This window comes from Chinchilla lanigera, unplaced genomic scaffold, assembly GCF_000276665.1.
Source record: "Chinchilla lanigera isolate Chin_1 unplaced genomic scaffold, ChiLan1.0 scaffold00014, whole genome shotgun sequence".
In the NCBI taxonomy this organism is placed as follows: Eukaryota; Metazoa; Chordata; class Mammalia; order Rodentia; family Chinchillidae; genus Chinchilla; species Chinchilla lanigera.
Window position 1 is genome coordinate 11,172,701 of NW_004955415.1, and position 22,317 is coordinate 11,195,017.

The following is a 22,317-nucleotide window of genomic DNA, read 5'->3' on the forward strand; positions in this document are numbered from 1 at the left end:
AAAAATATATATATATATATATATATATATATATGCTATAGAGAGAACAAACAAGGCATTCGGATGGGCAAAGGGGCCTCTCTGAGGTCGTGACACAGAAGCAGAGATCCAAAGAATGAGGACTAATGCATACAAGGAGCAGGACAAAGGCTGCACTCAGGTTGGAAGAACATGCGTAAGGCCCGAGTGTGGGCAAGAGCTGGGTGTGCTCTAGAATGTAACAGAGGCCAGGACACAGAAAGCCCAGCAGACAAGGGGGTAGGTGGTCAAGACAGGGTGGGGAGGCACACAGTGGCTGTGTGTGCAGGCCCTGCAGGCACATAGAGACATAGGAGTTTGTCCTGAGTGGAGTGGAAAGTCACCGGGCAGGTTGGAGGCAGGAGGTGACACACGGTGGTGAACTTTTAAAGACTGTCCCTTGGCTTCTGAGAGAACTGACCCTAAGAGGAGCAGGAGGGAAGGCTGGGATGTGGATTAGGAGGCTAGAGAGCCCTGCAGAGGAGGTGAGCACAGCTGAGGCTAGAGTGGGACAGAACCACAGCAGGAAAAAGGCTGATGGTGCCAGGAGTTCACAGGTTACTGAACATTTTCTTCCCAAAGGTTTCACACAACCGTGTCCTACAGTCATCAGATGGACTAGAACACCAAGGCCAGAGTCGCAGGGTTGCTCAGGAAAAGCTACAGAATTTTGATTGCCTATAAGAGACCATGTATATGAGGTCTCCAAACTCAATTAAGTTAGATTAGTCTAAAGCTACTGCAATAAACTCAGCATGGTACTGGCGAAAAAACAGACCCAAGGATCAGTGGAACAGAATAGAAGATGCAGACACAACTACAAACACACTCAGCCACCTTGTCTTTGACAAAGGGGCCAAACATGTTCACTGGAAGAAGGATAGCCTCTTTAATAAATGGTGCTGGAAAAACTGGCTTTCCACATGCTGAAGACTGAAACTAGACCCATGCTATCACCATGCACCAAACTAAAGTCAAAATGGATCAAAGATCTAAATATTAAAACAAAAACACTAAATCTACTGGAAGAGAAAGTAGGTAGAAATCTTAAAGACATAGCACTGGCAAAGAGTTCAGGAACAAAACCCAGACCACATGGGGAATACTACAAAGAATCAACAAATGGGACCTCACCTTATTAAAAAGCTTTTGCACAACAAAAGACATCACCAACAGAGTGAAAAGAAAACCCATAGAGTGGAAAAAATTTTAGCCAACACTCCCTCAGACAAAGGACTTCTATCTAGAACATATAAAGAATTGAAAAAAATCAGGCCCCCCAGATTCAAATACTCAATCCAAAAATGGGCATCTGAGATGAATATACACTTCTCAGATAAAGAAATATGAATGGCAAATAAATGTATGAAATATGTTCAACATCATTGGTCATTTGAGAGATGTAAATTAAAACAACACTGAGAGTCCATCTCACCCCAGAAAGAATGGCTATCATCCAGAAATCAACCAATAACAAATACTGGCAGGGCTGTGGGGAAAAAGGAACCCTTCTCCACTGTTGGTGGGAGTGCAAACTGGTGTGGAAATCAGTGTGAAGATTCCTTTAAAAACTAGGATTAGATGTCTATTCAACCCAACTATTCCCCTTCTGGGTATCATCCCAGAAGAATCGAAAACATCATACCACAGCAATATATGTGCACACATGTTTATAGCAGCAAAATTTGTAATAGCTAACTCTTGGAAACAACCCAAATGCCCATCAACCGAGGAAAGGATAAAAAAGATGTGGGTTTTTTTTTAAATATAATGGAATACTACTCAGCCATAAAGGAGGATAAACTTTAGACTTTTATAGGAAAATAGATGCAACTCGAGACCATACTCAGAAGTGAAATAAATCAGACCTGCATGTATAAACATTGTATTGTCTCACTAGTGTGAGAAAGTGAATGACTAAATAAGATCTAAAATGTACGGCAGACATTGTGAATAGGGAAGAAACTGTTCAAAAACTGATGGGAGAAAGGGGAAAGGAAGGAAAAGGAGAAAAATACATATATGTATATACACAAGATAATATAATTATACAGCTAGTTTTTCTTAGTTCATTGAATAGAAAGGTTTGTGCTAACATTGTTTGGACAATATTTCATGCCTGTGTCTTGTACTCTGAGTAACTACTATAAAGACAATAATATACACTGTATTAATTATTGTTACTCTCCTATTAGCCTGCTATGAAACTGGTTGTTTTTTTTTTGTTTTTTTTTTTTTTTTTTGGTCTTTTTGAGACAGGGTCTCACTATGCAGTTCAGGTTGACCTTGAGCTCACTTTGTAGCCCAGGCTGGCCTCAAATTCCCAACAGTCCTCCTGCCTCAGCTTCCTGAGTGCTGGGATTACAGGTGTGGGCCACCACACCCGGCTCTCAAAACTGTCTTATGTTTATCTCTATTTTTTTCTCTTTAAAGAAAAGTAGGTTTTGTCCACCATTTGCCCCTTTGACTTTTCTGAAATGTATGTAACTGCCTTTCTCTCTTTATACCATGGTAGTTCTCTGTCTTTTCCATCTTTTGCTGAGATATGAGGCCAGATGGTCCTAATCCACTCCTCTTGAGGAATTGTTTGATCAGCTAGGAATAAAACATAATAAAAAACCAAGGACAAAATTCACAGCTTTGATAGAACCTACTTTGACTAAATGATCTTAGTTTTCCACAAGACCTGAACAATGGTCCCTCTTCTTTAGGAAAACACTCTTGTGTTACTGCTCTTCAGAAGAAAGCCACGGATACGAAACAGAACCACCACGTACAGATTCTATAGAGGACAATAATAATAGCTATTATTTGTGGTGCTTGGGGAAACTCAAATTGTATTAACTCATTTAACCCTCCAGAAGGTCAAGGAGGGGTACCAATCCTTATAGATGATGGAAAAGTGGCATAGAGGGGGGTGCCACTCTGTCACATGGTAGAAGTGGCAAAGTTGGGGTTTGGAGCCTAATTGGACGCATAACTACATACCAGGGTGCTTGTGTTATCTGGATTGGCCACTAATGTGTTTTAAAAACTGGAAAAGACTAGCAGGAGATCATCCCAAACATTAGCAGAGTGAGGATATGAGTAAAGGTGTTGTCTTTTCTCGTTTTATTTTTTGTATTGTTTTGAAGACAGCATGGCAGATGGATATGTAGTGGATACTCAGAATCGACTCGCTTAATGAAATTGTTGAGTTAATGAGTATATGTTACTCAAAAATTAGTCTTGGATACAGATCTCATTATAGAAAATTTTAGATTTAATTCTTCTAAAGAAAAAATTTACCTGTCATGCAGAGGTATTAAATACTTGTAATACTGTTACCTTTCCAGTTTTTCCCCTGTGGTTTTAGGCAAGTGCTCTACCACTGAGCCACATCCCCAACCCATTGCCCTGTGGTTTTGTCTGTGTCTCTTTACCCATCCAGCTAACTACCTTCTCCTCATATATATGTGCGTGTTTGTGTGACCAAAGCCAGGCTCATTTTCCTGAGCCTCAGTTTCCCGGTACGTAAGTGGCTCATACCTCGGAGGACGTAAGGGGGTAAAACGCACAAAGCTCTTCTGAGGGAACAAATTACAGAAAATGTTTGTTATGAAAATGGAGGGGACTTCTTGCCAGCACCATGTTTTGGAGACCCCCCTCTGTGCTATTCTGCAAGATCCAAGGAAAATGGATTTTAAAATCACTCAAAATACAGTATCTTTGTTTCTTTCGGAGAGGGGTATGTCAAAGTCTAAGCGTTAAAGACAATTCATCCTTTTCTCCCTTCCTTACCAAGAGCCAGGTTGGTTAAATCAGAGAGAGATTTAAATAATTCTGTTGTTCACAGCTGCGTCAGGAATGTGGTCTTCCTTTCCATGGAGCCAGCTGTGTTTTATAACTGCCTCTCCTAAAATAAAAGCAAAAGAGGCCAAAGAGGAAAAAAGGAGCAGGACTGTCTAGATCCATCCTAAATTGCTGTTTAATAGAAGAACACAGAAAATGGCTAACCTCTAACCAACCTCGGAAGGAACTGACCAGACTCATTTACGGTACCAGACACTATACTGACACACAGTAGGTGTGTCATCACAGGACCATGTTGGGCTCATATCTGGGCCACATGTTTTTCTTACAGCAACAGCCAGTTATTGAGTAAAGAAACAGTATATTAATTTCATCTAAATACTGTCACGCCTGTTGGGAGGACTGGGAGATGATAGATAATGAACAGATGCTTTTTGAGTTTGTAAGCTGAGGGTTGAGAAACTTTTTCCTCCCAATCCCTGGCCTTTGGAATGAGTATGTTTATGATCATGGTGGGATTTTGTTGGAATTTCTCTAAACCACCGTCCTAGGCAGCACATATGATAAAGCACTTCTGATGGCCATGCCAAGTTTTCCCACTTCTGTCTAGCCATGGGACATGCTCAGAAGGCTTAGCATGTATGCATGAGGGTGTGTCTTAAAATCAGAGTGCCTGGAGAGGTCAGCTAACACACTTGATGGTAAGATGGGCTCAACCTGGGCGTCTGCTTTGCCGGTATTTGTTGAGTGCTTTCTGTGAGTAAGAAAACACGGCAAGGAAGTCAAAGATAACATGTGTTCTCTGCTTTCATGAGCTCATGGAGGGGAGAGACAAGCCAAAAACTTGACTGGAGAAGGAATGAAATCATTGCTAGGTACCACACTGAGGGTCCTTGAGGGAAAGAAGGAGCCTTCTTACAAGGAGGCCCGGCAAGGCCTTGCAATGGAGGTAGCATTTAGCCTGAGGGACAGAAGGATAGCGGAACATGGAGAAGGGTCTTCCGGGCTGAGGGGACAGCATGACCCAACTGGTGAAGGTACGGAAATTTTCAGTGTGCAACAGGGAAGGAGGAGCTGCTCGGATTGCTGGGATGGGGAAGGACATGCCAAAAGGTGAGGCCGTTCAGACCAGATTTGGAGTCCCTTAAATGCTTGGCCAAGGACTTTGGGCCTTAAGAGCTCAGAAGCAGGAAGCAGGAGAAAGCTGCTGAGGTAAGGTTTGTCGCATGCAGACTTTCCTTTAGGAGGACACTAGTGGCCATGTGCAGAAGGGTTGGGGGGCAGGAGGCCAATCCTGAGGCCCCGGCGTCCATTTTCCATTTGTTTGGCCTCTTGGTGGCTCTGGACAGTGTGGCCCAGTCCCAACACGCCCGTCAGGTGCTGGGATGCTGTGCCCTGGGGCTCTTCTCCCTGCCTGGCCTCTTCTTGCCAACTCCTGCAGCTTCTCCCCTGAGACACCCGGATGTGCTGGGGTGCTCTAGGCACGCAGGTGACTGAAGGGTGGCTGCTCTGTCCACCTCTCTCCAAGTTGCTCCCCCTGAGAAGCCCTGTTTCCCTCAGCTCTGAATTCCCTGCCTCTTCCTCCCATTCTGCTTCTCCCCAGAGCCCCACTTGCACCGCCTGCCCTGGGGATCAGCCGTGCCGTACGCCACAGAGAGCCTCCATTTGCTCTGATGAATAGGCTTCTCCATTCTCTCAGCAAATAGCTCTGCACTGGCACCTCCAGCCCTAACTCAAGCCGAGTCAGGTCTGATGGTTCCTTCTTCCTCCTCTTCACGGGGACTCAAAGCCACCCTCTCCTTTCTCCTTTATGCTTCAAGGTCAAGATCTGCTCTGTTTAGATTTAACAAGTGACCATCCCCAGGGACGGTACTGGGGCCACACCGGAGGAAAGGAAGTCCAGGGGTCCTGGCCTCGGCTAGCTTACAGTCCAGGGAAGAAGATGAACATTAAGCCAGGACTGGGAGACTGGTTAATTTTTCAAAGAAGAAATACAGGTTGCTGTCCTATGCGGCCTCTGCTCTGTCTCTGCCCACCCTCATCAGTAACCCAAATTTTCTTATAAAATGTTTCCAGGAGCACTTCCCAAACTCCCTTCTCAGAAGAGTTCCACTGGCTCCACCTTTATTTACTTGCAGATGAAAGCCTGGACGCCTTGGAACGGCATCCTTTGAGGCCCTCCATGGCCCGACTCCAAACCAGCCTGCACTAACGATGTACGTCAGGAAAGCCCCCTGCTCAGTGGCTTCAGCCACTCACCCAGAGAGGATGCCCTCTACCTCCCCTGCCCAGGCTTTTGCTCAAGCAGTTCCTTTATTCTGTCCCACACCTGTAAAGCCTGGTTGTCCCTCCTTCCACGAACCTGCCCGCCCCCCGCAGCCTTCTTCCACGCCAGCTCTCGGCACCTGCCTCACAGTACTTAGCACAGCCTGACTTGTTGTTTATGATTTAGCTTCTCAGCCTCTGTCAAGGACAGGAAGCTGAACTTACTCACCCTGAGTAATCAGAACGACAAAAATGATAGCTATAATTATGAGCTGCTATAATGCATTTTATTTATTAGCAGGGCATTGTGCTGAGAACTTCACTTGCACTCTCGTTCGGCATCTGGGTAACGCACACTCAGGCTGGTGCCCAGCACTGGTCTGCTTTTATAAGTGAAGTAGCTGAAGCTCAGAGAGGTACAATGACTTTCCGGATTTAAATGCAGGAAGCCCTACTTTAAAGCCTGTGTCCTTAATCATAACTCCACCCTCGTTCCCTCACCGTGTCTGGCCAGGTTCCTTATTCACAATATTCTTCACAGGGGTGGCTCGTGAAGCAAAAAGGGACAGGAAGCCTAGGGCAGTCTCTTCAAGGTCATGCGACAAGTGAGAGTCACTGAGACATGACAGATGTAGGACTCTTAGTGGCTACACCTTCTCTTACACTTATTAACTACAAAATGGAAGCAATAACTTCCAGAGAAAGCCTAAACATGTTGGCTGGCTTGGTGGCACAGGGTTAGATGGCAGTTTGTTAAATCCAAACTGATTGGGTCTGATTGGATTTGGGTGGGAGCACGCCCCATCCCCCAGCCCTGGTAGACCCAGGCTCCCAAAGCAAAGAACTCGCCTGTCATGTAGCTACTTCTACCAAGCTAAGTGGGGCATTTAACAAGGTCACCCTCCTCTTCCGTCACTGCACTGGACCTGCCTGCTTCCTTAGGGGAGAAGACTGGTGTGGCCCGAGGCTCCGCCATGGCCTCCCTGCTCGGCACCAGACAAGCCTGCCTTTATGGGGACAGGCAGGCGGTGGCCTCTCGGTCTGGACAGGACCTCTGTGGCCTCCCTAGTCACAGCAGGAGCAGGCCAGAAGGGCCAGTGAGGGTGGGAAAGCTGGGAAAGGCAAAGGGCTGGCTGCCCAGGCTGCTGCACTCAGACAGCCACCAGCCCAGGCACTTCCTCCATTCCTGTCTGGGACATGGACAGTAGGGGGTGTGAATGAGGTGGCAGTGAGCCCCAGAAAGCCTGGGAGAACAGAGCCCAGGGCTGGACCTCTGAGAGCCCCAAAGCCTGCGACCCTGCAATGCTGACGTTGACAGCCGGAGGACTGTCTGCTCCTCTCTCTCCCTTTCTTTCCCCACCAGCCTGAGAGGGACTGAGAAGGTGGTGGCAGCTGTGGTTTGATGTCACCATCCAAACTCACATGGAAACTTAGTCCCCATTGTGAGTTATTCAGAGGGGTGACCAGGTGGGACCCTTAAGAGGTGACTGCGTCATGCAGGCTTCTTGGATCCTTGTGGAATAATGGATCCTGTGGGTTAAGGCGTTCTGTCCTGTGTGGTCTGTAGTCAATTCCACATTGTCTCTGGTACACATCCCCGCCACCTGCGCTCTGTCTCTAGGCTGCAGAGTCCCCACCAGCTAGAAGGTCCTCATCAGATGCAGCCCTCAACCCTGGACCCCCTACACAGAAGCATGAGCTGAAAGAAACCTTCCTTCTCTATAAATTCACTAGTCAGTGGTACTGTTACAGCAGCAGAAAAGGACTAAAGAGAGACAGCCTTTCCTTGCTTTAGAGTTTTGCTTTGCTTGAGTTTGGCCGTCTCATCTATAGCATAGATGTGTTCATATGCCACCGTGTCCTCCACATCCTGGCTGAGGGGCCACATTTTGGGGGACATGTCAGACAGGCAGCGGGACAGACTGCTGAGGAATAGTGGGAATCTTGTCTAACACACTGTACTTTTTCACCTCTAATTCAACAAGGCCACACTGCCGCTGGATCTCATGAACCTTACACCACATCCTACTTGGTGCACTACCCTATGTGTGATACGATTTTACAGGGGCAGAAACAAGCTTTGAGAAATGGGTACTAGACATGTTCCCTAGACCATTGCAGTCATATTCTTATTCCACAGCCTCCCAGGGGCATGTGCTGGGCCCAGGGTTCTATTACAGGTCCAACCCCATGGTAACAGCACCTCGAGCTGAGCCTGGAGCTAAGCTTCATTCAGCCAAGTCCAAGACTTTATCAGACGCCATGCTAGAGAGGCCTGTGGATTTCCTGACTCTGGGCTTTTGGTGGCAAAGCAGGGCAGTTATAAAAGACAGGCTGCAGGAGGGGCCTCACCTTGAAGAGAGGGTTTGCAGAGAGCCAAGCTGGGGAGAAGCCATGAGCTCCATCTTCAGTACTCATGAGATGATGAGACAGAGTAGGTGGAGACCGTCTGCTTGCAGCCTCCCTGGCCTCCCCGCAGGGACAGCTCTTTGTCACACTGGAGAAGGGAGCCTGAGCCACACTCCCCGGGCCTCAGGAGAACTTTGGATGGGGAAGGACTGCAGGTATCTGAGGATACCAAGACGTTCCGACATTACAAACGTAAAGCTTCACCAGTAGTGACAGACAAGGCCTACTAGGGAGAGGTGAGAGGCTTTGAGGAGAAAACGCCATTTCTTACATCACTGAGTTTCCCGAAAATTCTGGCAAGGACAGAGGCAGCCAGCTGGATGAAGCGAGCAGGGGTGCGGAGGAAATGGGAAGATGGCTGGGGGGGAGGGGGTCAATCACTGCCAGAGAAAGCCCAGCCAGGCTGTGTGGTGGCCTTTCCTGAGGAGGAGGGAGCGGCCGTCTCTCCAAGATAAACAGTTGTGCAGTAACGAGTCCAGCGACCAGAGTCCTAAGGAGGGAGCGCTGCGGGTACAGGAAGCCTGGTTCAGAATGGAGGATGGCAGACAGACAGCAGGTGGACAGGTAGGGACAGGCGTGAAAGGGGAGATGGGCACCTGGGTCCCTGACGCTGAGGCAGAGCTTAAGGGGTGATTTGGGTTCTGACATCTTTTCCCATGTAGGCCCCAGCTGGGTACTTTGTGGGGGGGGCTCCCAGGGTCTCTTGGGAATAATACTAATAAGAACTCTCTGTATAATATGTAATAGCAGGGCCTGGTGGTGCACACTTGTTTTCTCAACACTTGGGAGGCTGAAGCAGGAGGACCACTGTGAGTTCAAGGCCAGCCTGGGCTACATAGAAAGTTCAAGGCCAGTCTAAACTATATAACAAGACCCTACCTCGAATTTCTCCCCAAAAGATAATAAGGTACTATTGTTTAATAATTCATATCATTATTTAACTTATACAGTGCAGCACTATAGTAAAAACTTTGCATAATGTTATCACATTTTATCCTTACAGTAACCCTACGAGTAACATTGCTATCCCTGCTGTAGAGAAAAGGAGACTGAGGTCCAGTGAGCTAATGCTGGCTAGTCCAGTTCTCGCAGACAGTACCAGTGGATCTGAGTCCAGTTCTCGCAGGCAGTACTAGTGGAGCTGAGATTTGCCCTCAGCTGGGCTGACTCCAGAACACCAGCTACCAGAGAAAAGGCTTAAGCAGCCTGGAGAAAAGAGGAGACCCTCAGATGTCAACGATGCCATGACTCAAACACAGGCAGAACCACCACCAAACACCCAACAGTCACTTCCTGGATGTCTCCCTGTGTACTTTATCAAACCTAAGTTGCCATGAGTTATGACACACCATCACTTTGTGTGCCACTAGGAAAAAGTGCTACATAGTTTGATTTTTCAAGACGTTCAAACTCTAACAATATGTGCATCTGAGGCTCAATCTTAGGTGCCATGCTGGGCTAGGAGCCCTGCCTCTACTGTGTCACTGCATGCCCACAGCATCCCTGCTTTTGAAAAAGAGACCCAGGGCTTAGAGCAGTAGCTTCAGTGTCCACTGTCTGTAGCCTAGAGCTAGTGAGCTGCAGAGCCTGGGTCTATCTTTCCAACTTCCTGGGCCCAAACTCCCTGCCCTCATCCAGCCAGCCACACCGCCTCAGAAGGACAAGGGCCATCTTTGTCACCTGCTCCTGCTGAAGGAGTTGACAAACAGAAACATGATGGAGGCAGCAAGGTGAAGGGAGAAGGGAAAAACCTGCCTTGCTTCCCTTCCCTGGGTTCACTTGGTACCTCAGACTCCCCCAGGCTCTCGGATGTGTCCTTTGTTGTGATGTCAGGTGAAGCCTTCAGGATGTCCTGGAGCTTTAGCCACTCATTTCCCGGTTCACAGCATCCTCAGTCTAGATTCTTGTTCTAACCCATCTCTCTCTCCCCTTTCCCAAACTCATGTGTGATGTGTGCCAGACTTTGTCGCATCATCCTTGACCTTGAACTGTACTCTTCCCACGTCTCCCTTGCCTCCTCCCATTTCTCCAAGCATCTTAACTTCTCAGCCTCACCCTGCCTTCTTCAAGAGCCTCGTTCCCATCATAATCACCTCCCAGCCCTGTGCATTCCCCTTCTCCTGAAAGATTCCCTAAAATCACTGCATGTTAAGATGAAAATATGGGGAAAGACAGAGGTGCAACAAAGGGGCCGCATTTTGGAAAGTCATCAGCTGGAGGAGTGACTTTGCTCTTGTTTTGACCCCAAGGCCTCCATCCCCACCGCCCAGCTTGCTTCTGGGCTTCCAACTCATGTCGTCACCGCGCATCTCCTCGCCTCCTGTCTTGACCTCTTGGCTGTCCGCCCATGATTTTCCACGGCAATTCCAAGGCGATTCTACTTCATTAACTCTTCCAGCTCTTTAAGACAGCCTGGTTCTCTCCCCTCTCAGCCGCTGAGTCACCCTTGCCAGTCACACCTCTCTGCAAAGCCTTCCCCGACCCTAGATGAAGGAGGGGACACAGGACATGGCACTTCACTCGTCCTGGTTTTACCCCCTGTTGCAGCACAGCACAGAAATTACAACTTGAAAATGCTAGCTAACTGGCAAAACTCCTCTGTTGGAAATTTTCCTAATAGCCCTTCTTCTCACCCATCCTCTGCCCCTAAGCATCTCCCTTCTCTTTCTTTGCATAAGCCTCGACTCAGCCTCACTTTCCTGCCAAGCCGCATGGAGAAGAACTTGAAAACAACTTACAAATTCAATATACAGAACCCATATTAAATGTTAGATATTTGCTTTCAGTGTTTGATGGACGTATGAAAACGGCTCAATTCATATTTCCTTTGTTCTAAATGCCCAGGGCAGAGACACGTCTGCACCACCCATGCCCTCCACACACTGAGGTGGCCACAGACGGATGTGCTGGGTGGAGGAACGACCAGCAGCCGTGACTGGGACCACGTGTCCCTTTGCTCTATGAGCACCACCCAGGCATTCATTCACTCATTCACTCATTCATTCATTCAACAAATGTGCATTGAGATCCCTCTATATGTTGGATCCTATGTTAAGCATGATGGGTAGAAGCGAGAACAAAACAAAGATCTCTGTCCTCTTCAACCTTACCTTCTAATGGAAAAATGGCTCTTTAAAAAGCATTATATTGGTGTCCATTTAATATCAGATTCTAATCACTATGTTGGAGAAAGTCTCCAAATGAAATTCACATTTGTTCAAGAAAGCTAAGAAATTGGCAAAAAGAGAAAATCAGAGAATGAGATAAGGACATTTCTGAACAGCATTATTGAGATGTAATTCATATTCCATACAGCTCACCATTGAAAGTGTGCAGATCAATGCCTTTCAGTACATTCACACTATCTAATTTCTGGACAGTTTAAGCCCCTTAAAAATACCTTTAAAGCAGTCATTCCCTATTCATTTCCCTTTCCACTGGCCCTTGGCAACCACTAATTTACTTCCTGTCTCTATGGATTTACCTACTTTGAACACTGCATATGAATGGAACCACACAAACTTGGAGTCTTTTTGTGATTGGCTTCTTCCATCTCGCATAATGTCTTCAAGGTTCACCATGTTGTGTTCATTTCTTTTTATAGCTAATAGTCTGTTGTAAGGCTTTCTTTATCCATTTATCATTTGATAGACATTTGGGGTATTCTTATTTTTTGTCTATTATGAAGAATTTTGTGAACATAGTAGACCTACTTTTGTATATTTTCACTTCTCTTAGGCGTACACTTAGATGTGGGGTCATTGGGTCATGTGACAACTCTATGCTTCACCATTTGAAGAACGGCCAAACTGTTTTCCACAGTGGAGGCACTATTGTGCATTCCCACCAGCGATGAGGGCTCCAATTTCTCCACATCCTTGTCAACACTTATCATTGTCTGCCTGTTTCATTAAAGCCATCCTGTTAAGACTGCGCTTTTGATTTGCATTTCCCCGGTGGCTAATGATGTCAAGCATCTTTTTATGTGGAGATGAGAACATCTGTATTAGGTCTGTGCAGCGGCTGCTGACTGGGTTCCCAGCACAGTGCCTGCATGTTGTTGGTGCTCAGTAACGTTTGCTGAATGAACATAACTACAAGAGGAAAAAGGAAGTACGCCTTGAAGGATGTCAGTTCTGTTACCTACGGCAGGCATACTCCAGGAATGGTGCCATGAGGGAAATATTTTGCAAATATGAAGCAATGTATTTTCACCCCTTTGTACCCCAACCATGGGGCACCCTTCCCAGAGGCTGGGCCAAGAGACCTGTCACCTGGAGCCAGAGAAGAAAGGGGGAACATAGGAAAAAGACAGTTGGATCAACTTCTAAGATTTGCAGGAAGATGTGTGAAATGGCTGGTGCTCCCATTTCACATGTGAGGATGAGGCCTGACAGACAGACGGTAGAGTTTGTACCACAGGGGTAGTGCAAGGGTTAGCCCCAAAGATGGAGTCTGCAAAGAAGATAGGATGATTGCATATTTATATACATGTGTGCTTTGGCTTTAGAAACACCCAGAGAGTGGAGGGGACGCTGAGGACAAGGTGGTCCTGCAACACGGGGTTAAAGGGGTGTGATGCGATGGTGAGTGAGTGGGTGGATTTTGGTGCTGACCCCACACGATACTGGGGTTCCAAGCACAGAGGCATTGTGGGGTGACCCCACAGCGGGGGCAGGGCAGACCTCCCGGGTGGGGAGGCAGAGGCCCATGGCCAGCAAGAGCTGGTCGGCCAAGACGCCGCCCTGGGCCATGACCCAGCCAGGAGAGAGACCAGCAGCCCCAACTTGACTCATAAAGGTCAAGGGGTGGGCAGAGCATAGCAGGCCAAGGGCCCATGCTGGAGAGCTGGGCCTCAGAGGACCCTGTACAGAAGATCTCAGTTCTTTCCTTCTGGGGAAAGGCTGAGTGACCCCCTACTCCTCCTACAGCCAGGTGCCACCTCAGATAGGGGAGGAATCCGAGGGTCTCAGTGCTACCTCCCAGGACCACTTCAATTCTCACCTAGGGTGAGAATAAAGATGTTTTTAGCTACCTAACAGGTGTGGTTGTGTGAAGAAGCCCCAACTACAGACAAACTAAGAAAAACCAGGGCCACACGGTGCGAAGGAACTTGTGGCACTGTCCCAGGGTCTGGCCCTGGCTGGCTCGGCCGCAAACCAGCCCACACGGAGACAGGGAGATGAGACACAGACCCACCAGCACTGCCGGCGGTGGCCGCTCTCAGCCTGCTCTGAAGTCAAGGAGCACTCAGCTGGAGAATCTCTCCCTTTCAACCGGAAAAACAGTCCAAAGTGCATGCCCTTTGTCATCTTTGGCTGTGATTCTTTCAGATGCATGGGAGGCCCGTGGACAGGCCAGGCTAAGGAAATGGCCATCCTCTAATACTGGCCCTGCCTGTGCCCTCAAGTTCTCCGAGTAGCCCTCTGAAAGCGGGTACTGTTGTTCATATGTCTCAGCTAAAGAAACTGGGGGCTTGGTGAAGCGTCCCCAGATCTGGGTAAGTAGCCCGGCCAGTGTGTGAACCCAGCGTTCTAACCACAGGGCCAGGCACTCAGCCCCTCTATCCACCGCCTCTGGTTATTCTGCTCTCAGAGTCCCCTTAGAGCTGAAGCCAGCTCTGGTTAAGAGCTGTTCACTGAAGAAAAATACAAAAATGCTATTGCTTTTTATGTGAAAAAAACCTTTGTGCTCATTTCACAACCATCATGATGTTTAAGTAGAAAACTGACAGGTAACCAAAGTGGCAGAGAAGTGAACTCAATCGAGCCATTCTTTCCCCCATGCGAGCCAGTGCCACTATACTCAAGGCTTCGGTGCTGTTGGTTACTTAACTGTCCCCGAAAACATTACACCCAACCTGGCTGAGAGTATGTACACCCAACTAACTACCCCTCCGTCCATCTCGCCAGCCGGCCAGCCAGCTTTTTATCTCATAATTATCAAGCCTACCGTGCCAGGTACTGGGTACTCAAATGACCAGAGAGCTCTTCCCTGTAAGGAGCACGGAGTCAGGGAGGATGCCCCTCAGAGCGCAGCATGAACAGGCCCTGAGGGAGGTCTTCTGCATCTTGCTCCGGCCCTTCCTCCTGTCCCAGCTCACAACCCCCTCTCCGAGGGGTCTTGCCTGTTGGTCTTGTTTATTCTCTGACTTGGTTTTTTGGTACTGAAGGACATATCCTCCAAAGCACAACGTGCAATTTTCCTTTGTCCCTTCCTCTTTCGTTTGCACGTGTGCACACTGTCTGTAGAGCCCTGCTGTGATGGGATCCATCAAGGCAGGTGCCATAGCTCTCTAATTCACAGAAGTATCTCCAGGCCTGACCCGTCGTGTGTGCCTAGTTTGCTGCCTGTACGAATGCACGCTATAACCAGATCATGTGGAGTTTTGGCTGGCAAGCTAAGAAGTTTGGTTTGTGCCCGATGAGAAGTAACATAGGAAATGTGATCAAGGGCAAAGAGTGGTCAGATCTGTGGCTTAAGGAGACAAGGATGGTTATACTGTGGATGAATTAAGAGGAATAAGTTACAGAGAGAAAAAGTAGAAGCAATTGCCATGGATCCAGATTGAGAATGTCTTGATCTGCGCTAAGACACTGATGAAAGGGAAGGAACATTGAGTAGCTATTTAGGTAGAACTGTGTGGGGGGGGGTGCAGTATGACTGAGGCAAGGGGAATATGACTCTGAAGCGGGTGCTACCTTGTAACCACTCTGCCTGCCGTCAACCCAGCTGAGGTGACAGGAGGAGGAGGACGTGGGCCTCCCCGTGGGATGTGTTTACTGAGTGTCTAGGAAGGCTTCTTGGTGCTGACAGGGCTGTGTCTTTGCAGTCTGGGGTGGAGGCACAGGACGGCATTTGGGAGACGCAGTAGGCTCTGAAGAAGCTGAGACAGACACATACTCTAAGAGAGATGACCTAGGACAGACCCCCTGGGGAAGCCACATTTCAAAGCGTGGCTAAAGAAAAAGAAGCCTCGGCAGGCCTTTCATCCAGGACAGGTGAAGGAAGGCAGACCATGCCCGAAGTCTACAAGCCAGTGCTCATGGTGAAACTCGCATAATCTCTGAAGTGCGACTAAAAGTCCTAGCGCCCACTGGGGCGAGAAACTGTGAGTGCGTGGTGGAGACCTGGTGACAGCCAGCATAAGGGTGGGCTCTGTGACAGTTAGAGGAAGCAAGAGAGCATGAGATGAGTAGGAAACCTCCCGCTCCCTGCAGGAAGCTCAGCAGTACGGAGGAGGGGCAAAGGGCAAGGGGAAGAGCCCCAGGTGGGTGGAAGAACCTCAGGTGGAAGGGACTTAGCATGTTTGGGGCTAAAGGGAGAGGTCAGTGAACAGCATTCGTGCCCTCTCTTTAGGGGGCTTTAAAAGTGCTGTTTAAAAGTGTTGTTTTCCTTTAAATTAGAAAAATACCAATCCAGGTATGGGGGCACACACCTATAATCCCAGTACTCAGGAAGCTGAGGAAGGAGGATCACCTGGAGTTTGAGGCCAGTCTGGGCCACACAGTAAGTTCAAAGCCAGCCTGAACTATAGAGTGAGACCTTCTCTCAAAAAACAAAATAAAACAAAACAAAACATTAGGAAAATACCTACAGTATCAAAATAAAATGTGACTGCCTCCTTGCCTACCCCGGCCCTCTCCCATCTGTGTGTACACACACACACTGATGAGTATAGAGCTTCCTTTTTAATCAAGATGCTGTGAGAGGTTGCATTTATGCCTGAGTAACTCTCACTCAACTCCTGAATACGGATGCCTAGAGCCAGGGTTTGAAGAAGATGGTGATTCCCCAGGGCACATTTAAGCTGCTAAAAGAGTTACAGTGTGGGAAATTCGCTCACAAATTGCAGGGCGATTATATTCCTGGGATTTAGTATTTAATATGTGAAGTCATCAAATCATTATTTGGCATAGATCGGGTAAAACTCTTTCTCGTCCTGCAGAGAACACAAAACCATGCAGAAAAAAAAGATGTTGAAATCTAAGACAGCTTCTTTGCAAGGCCCCCACCACCACTTCGGCGGCGGCACACTAGGCTCAGCGCGCCCTCTCCTGGCCTCGGGCTCCACTGCACCTGCCTGAGTCCTGCCTACCCAAGGGCTGGCTAGCTCTCCAATGCTAACATCAAGGAACCTTTGACTTTCTTCTGCCATAGCCACTGAAACCCCAAGATGTTCTCTTTCAGCACTGGTGCTCTGTTTTCAGGTTACCCAGGGCTTTGCCTCCTCTAGAAATGGTTTCTTGGTAGTTAAAGTTTTTTTCTTTTCTTAAATGCCTTTCTTCGATGTGAATTAAGCCATTAACTTATGTCTGTTAACTGTCAGGAATAAACTTTTTAATTCTGGATAAGTGGGAACTAGAGCTGGAAGCAAACAACGCTACGTGTTGCTGCTCGAAGCATTTAACAGAGCATGGTGAGACTGAGGGTGTCATCCCCGGGGAAGCTGTCAGAACCTCAGGTCAGCCTCAGCTTTTCAGGGCTTCCTGTGCAATCCTTGCTGGGTGCCTCCTATGCTAGAAGCACGTCCCAGCGGTGGGCAAGATGAAAACGGTGTCAGCTTTCAGCCTTACATGTGATAACCAGGGGGATTTTATTGCAAAATGTGGAAATCTAAGAGCATCATAATGGCCCACTGGAGCCTCACTGTGTTCTTCAAATTGCCTGTTAATTTCTCCTGGCTGCACTACTAAACTGACCTAGGTGAATCCTCCACTCTCAGAAACGGCTTCTTTCTAATGTCCTCAAGGGGCCCATTCAGTCCTCCAAGGAGTGTGCTTGTGATCTCTTAGGACAGGCAGGAGGAGGCGGCATGAACGAAAACAGTTTTTCCAAATAACTATTTCCCTTGGCACTCAGGTGGGCTGAGCTGAGGCCGGGCCCTGATGGATGCGGAAGCCTGCAGTTACCCGGCTCCATCTTCACAAGCCCTGGAGGGAGAACAGCAGGCCGGTCGCTCTGCTTGCCCCTGACCCTGCACCTCCTCCAGAGAGGAGAAAAGCCCCGTCTCCCCTCCTCCTCCCACCCAAGGGCACATCTGCCAGACCAAGGGTCGATCCATCCCTGGAGAGGGGGTGTTTCCCTCCAGCCAGGCCACATCACTTATGGAGTTGATGGCACATGACAGCCCTGGCAAATGAGCCAGGCAGTGTCACCCAAGAGAGATAAGGAAATGACACAAGCCCAGGGCTGACAAGAACCAAATTCCATAGGCATCCCATGGGATTCCACTCATTATTTATGCCTTCACTTTTACTAAACTTCAGATGAACCCTGGAGGGACAGACAGCCTTTCTTCTCACTTCTTTTGGAATTGCAGCCACAATACAATGCTTCTTTGGGCAAGTCCTACATTCTTCTAGTCTGCTCTCCAGAGTTCAGTGACATATGTGCTACTTCATTACAAGTGAACTGGGCTTTTTAAAAAAAGCTAACATGCTCTCTAAAAACATCTTCAATTTCCAAGAGGATGGTACCAAGGTTGGTATTTTGTGGGCTTGTTCCATCAAAAGTTCCGAGATTTCAGATGGCCCCTCCCAAGTTACTCTTCAGTTAAGTGTGGTTCATTCAGTCCAACTCAACAAATATTTACTGAGCTGAGAACTGTTAGAAAAAGACCTGGACACCACCCTCGGAAATTAACGGACCAGGGGATGAGACAGATGATAAACAGACCGTTTCGGTTGGGCCTGGTAAGTGCCATGAGAGTTGCCCACGGGCAGCACTTCCAAGCCTCTGCCCTCATGGAGCTGGGGAGCTATGGTCTGGAGGGAAAGCCAGACGTTAATTGGAAAATTGTGCAAATAAAAGTGGGACTTAAATCCCAGCCAATGCCACAGGGCAGAGGCAGGTGGTGCTGTGAGAGCTTCCATGCAGTAGCTGGCTGAGCTCGGTGTGTGTGTGTGTGTGTGTTGGGGGTGTCCAGGAGGACATCTTTAAAACAAAGGTACACTTGAGGTCTAAAAGATGGGCCAGGGTAAATAAGCTCCAGAGAAGGGAAACAGTGTCCGGGCAGGAGGGAGTGTGTGCAAAGGGACTGCGATATATAGTGGATTCAAGGGACCAAACCAAGTTTGGTTCGCTATGGCTCAGGGCTGGGAGGGGCCGCTGGGCCAGTGAGTCAGCAGGGCCAGATCCCTCAAGGGGTCTAGGCGACCACAGTTTTCACTTCTGTGTGTTCACTTCCTCCAGTGTAATAAAGGGGGTCTGGACAGCACTGACCTCCCAGGAAGAAGTGTGTTCACCTCTGCAGATCACACAGGAGTGTGCTGTCTGTATCAACTATCACCGTAATTACCATCCTCGTCCTTCTCACCAGGCCAGCCCTGTGGGGGAGGGCCTGCAGAGCGGAGGGGATGTTTCTTTTAAACAGCTCACACTGGCTCTATGGGCACAGCACCATACAGGTCTCAGAAGCCACAGAAATTAGCATAAACTCCTGTAAAGGTAGCCACTGGCTTTGGGGAGACATTCTGAATGAATGACCGGCTGAGCTGCTGACCACAGGGCTCAAAACAAACCACTGAGAGTTTATCCCAAATCCCCAGAAAAAAAACAGGACAGAGGAAGGACAAAGCCTCCCAAGAGAAGGCCGGCTATAAATGGAAAATTACACCAAAGGAAAACAAATCTTATTTGATGCGAACCCATTTTTGACTCTGTCTGGAAATCCAGCAGAGCAGAAGGAAGTGGAGGGGACAGGGAGGGAGCAGATGTGCCCAGGCCGAGACTGACTGCCGGCCGGTGGGGACACACAGGTACTGTCACGGGGTATGACGGGGAAGGGCCGTCACAGCGGGCGCCAAAGCGCCCACACCTCTGGCCAGACTCAAACAGACGCAGGGCTTCTGGGGCTGCCTGTGTGCTGGGATGAGGGCCGGATCCACAGGCTGGCAGTGGCCCTGGGGGAACAGGCAGGCAGTGCAGGGCAAAGCCCGTGGAGACCGCTAGGACACTGGGGTACTTCTGCTTCCTCTAATGGGGGGCCTTTGGGATAACTGTCATCATTGCATCGAACGGGACAACCCACTTGGTAAGGGACAATCAGGAACCACCAGTACTCTCTGCAGAGCATCGGTACCCTAAGTCATTAGCCCTAGTGCTTTAACCCATTTGCCACACAGTAGTAGATAATGTCTGAACATCTCCTGTGCCTCATTAGAGAAGAACAATGACCTTATATTGTTAATGGCTGTACTTCAAAATATTAACAATAACGGGAGACACCATTTGGTGACAGATCTTTACCATATGCAAAACCATTAAGAAACTTCCTGGGAGTTGGTAGCCCAAATATAGCTGTGCACTGAATAATGCCATTTCAGTCAACCATGGGCCACATATACAATGGCGGCCCATGAGACTATAAGGCTAGTGACATGATAGCTGCCTTAGTTTGTACAAATACATTCTAGGGTGTTCACATGACAGAGCCTCCTACTAACGCATTTCTCAGGACACATTCCCCCAAGGGATGTCTGTACTAAGACCTGGAATCAGAATGGCTGGGTTCAAACTGTAGGCTGACCCCTTCCTGGGTATGTGGCTTTGAGCAATGATTTAACCAGCCTGGGCTTCGTTTTCTTTCTCTGCAAAGTGAGTGTGAGGAAGGCCCACTGCGCAGGGTGCAGGAAGGACTCAGAGAGAGACACTTAGCAGAGTGCCTGGACCTAGCACTCAGTCAGTGTTTATGTTTGTCCTTATTACTAATTCTCCCAGTTCTGTCGTGCAGCCCAGGAAACTGGGTCTGAAAAGAGGTTACGTGTCCACATGACGGAATATTATTCAGCACTAAAAAAAAAAAAATGAGCCATCAAGCCACAAGAAGACATGGAGGAATGAATCCTAATTTGGACTTATTACTAAGTGAAAGAAGCCCATCTGACAAGCCTAGATGCTGTCTGATTTCTACCATATGACTCTCTGGAAGAACTGAAACTCTGCAGGCAGAAAACTGTCCGTGGTGGTTAGGAGGAAGGGAGGGGTGAATCCGTGGAACATGGAGGATTTTTGGACTGTGAAATCATCTATTTGATATTCTAAGAGTAAATATATGTCACTACACTTGTCGAAGCCCATGATGGCACACCAAGCCATAATGTAAACCACAGCCCTAGGTGACAGAGACGTAGGTCTGTGGACCGTATCAAACATGGTGGAGGATGTTGATCTTGGGAGAATCCATTTGGGAGCTGGGGAGGGGGAACTCCCCATACATTCTGCTCTATTTTGTTGTGACCCTCAAACTGCTTTAAAAAAAATGAAGCCTACTGTTTTTTTAATTCAAAGGTTAAGTAACCCAGCTCGTAAACAAAGCTAGTACTCAGATCAAGTCAGCGCTCGCACCGCCTGCCCTCAGCTGTGATGAAGAAGGACTCTGAAAAGACAGCAGGGGGCTAGGAAGGAAAGGCACTGGGGACCTCTGGGGTCTTAGCATGTGTGCTTGGTCTGCAGGCAGAGGCCCAGCTCTGGCCACAACCCCTGGGCCCTGGCCTCTCTCTGAGCACAAGGCCACTGACCCGTGCTGACACCGCGTGGACACGGAGCCCTATGACCACACTGCGGGCGTGAGGCCTGCATGTGCTAGGGCTGAGAATGTGTGTGTGTGACTGAAAGTTTAGAGTGTTTGCCCTTCTGACTTGGCCTCCCACAGCCAAAAGCACAAGAAGTCCCCATTTTCCATTATAATGCATTTCTAGAATCTGCATCTCATAGCTGACTCTGTGTTATTTTCCTATGAAAATAAAAGAGTGATTGAGGATTACATATTTGGGATGTCTATCAAGTGACATTAAAATGACATCCACGCTAAGAATCTCTTAGTGTTTCAAATAGCAATACTTGGAGCTGAAGTCTGTAAGATGTACCTGTATTGGCTACAAAAGGGTCACACAGTAACTGTTGCAGGCGTCATTTATGCCGCCACCACCATCACTTACCAGCCCTGCAAGAGGTTCTGGGTTAAGCAGTTTTAGTGCCTTAAATCATAGGTGTCACAAAATTCCTATGCGGTACTGTTATGATTTTGCAGCTGAGGAAACTGAAGCTCAGAGAGGTTGCATCACTCCCCAAGATCACACAGTCACAGAGAGAGGAGGCTGTATTTGAGGCCACTGTGGACAGAAGCCACAGACCATGTTTCGACAGCCATGTTCACCTCTCTTGTCCTTTGAAACCTTTTGCTATGTTATCCTAATGAAGCCCATAGATTCCCTCACTGTTCTGCTTGAAGTGATACAGGACGTACGTCACACCCAGGCACGTGCCTGGCACAGAAAAGCTGTCAATCAGCGCTACTCTGCAGCCCTTCCCCACAGCCCTGTTCCCGCCCTGGCTCACTGCTCCTGCCTTTCCCCTGGCCCCACCTGTCTGCCCACTGCCTCCCACTGGACCATGTCTAAGGCTCATATGGGGCAGCTTGTCACAGTGCGGTCCCCGGGCTCAGCCCTGAAGACCCTGACTCAGTCGTCCGAGGTGGGTAGAAGTCTGCAGCTGAGGACAAAGGCTCCATGTAATTCTGATTGTACTGTTCCTGAGTCCATACTATGAGAAACACTACTCTGTAGGTTTTTAAAGAAATTTAATTTTTTTTAAAATGTCTGTTAAAACATATATAAAAAGTAAAAAAAGTTCAAAAGGGTAGACAGCACCATCCAAAGCCCTATATAGAGAGATGTTCATGGCAGCAGTTTTAATAATATTGAAAAATTAAAAGTAGCATTCATGTCCATCTCTGGAGGTTATATATACATACAATGAAGCTATCGGTTTGGAATTTCTTATAGTTACAAGTACTACAGATAACGTATGAAAATCAATTACTTCAGGAAC

At 48.1% G+C, this 22,317-nt stretch overlaps 1 protein-coding gene across 6 annotated transcripts in view; it reads left to right on the forward strand.

Moving 5' to 3' along the window:
* Positions 1-22,317, forward strand: part of Fgf1 (fibroblast growth factor 1 (acidic)) — a 94,225-nt gene that overhangs the window by 21,371 nt on the left and 50,537 nt on the right. Inside the window, exon 4 of one of the 6 annotated variants that reach the window (XM_013512345.1) lies at positions 17,347-19,746. The exons of 4 other annotated variants lie outside the window; for them this stretch is intronic. In XM_013512345.1, coding sequence (XP_013367799.1) covers positions 17,347-17,611 — 265 coding nt within the window. In that variant the 3' untranslated portion in view covers positions 17,612-19,746. Of the gene's footprint in view, positions 1-13,902; positions 13,985-17,346; positions 19,747-22,317 lie in introns of those variants that run through there. One more of the 6 variants, XM_013512346.1, reaches the window with a different exon arrangement.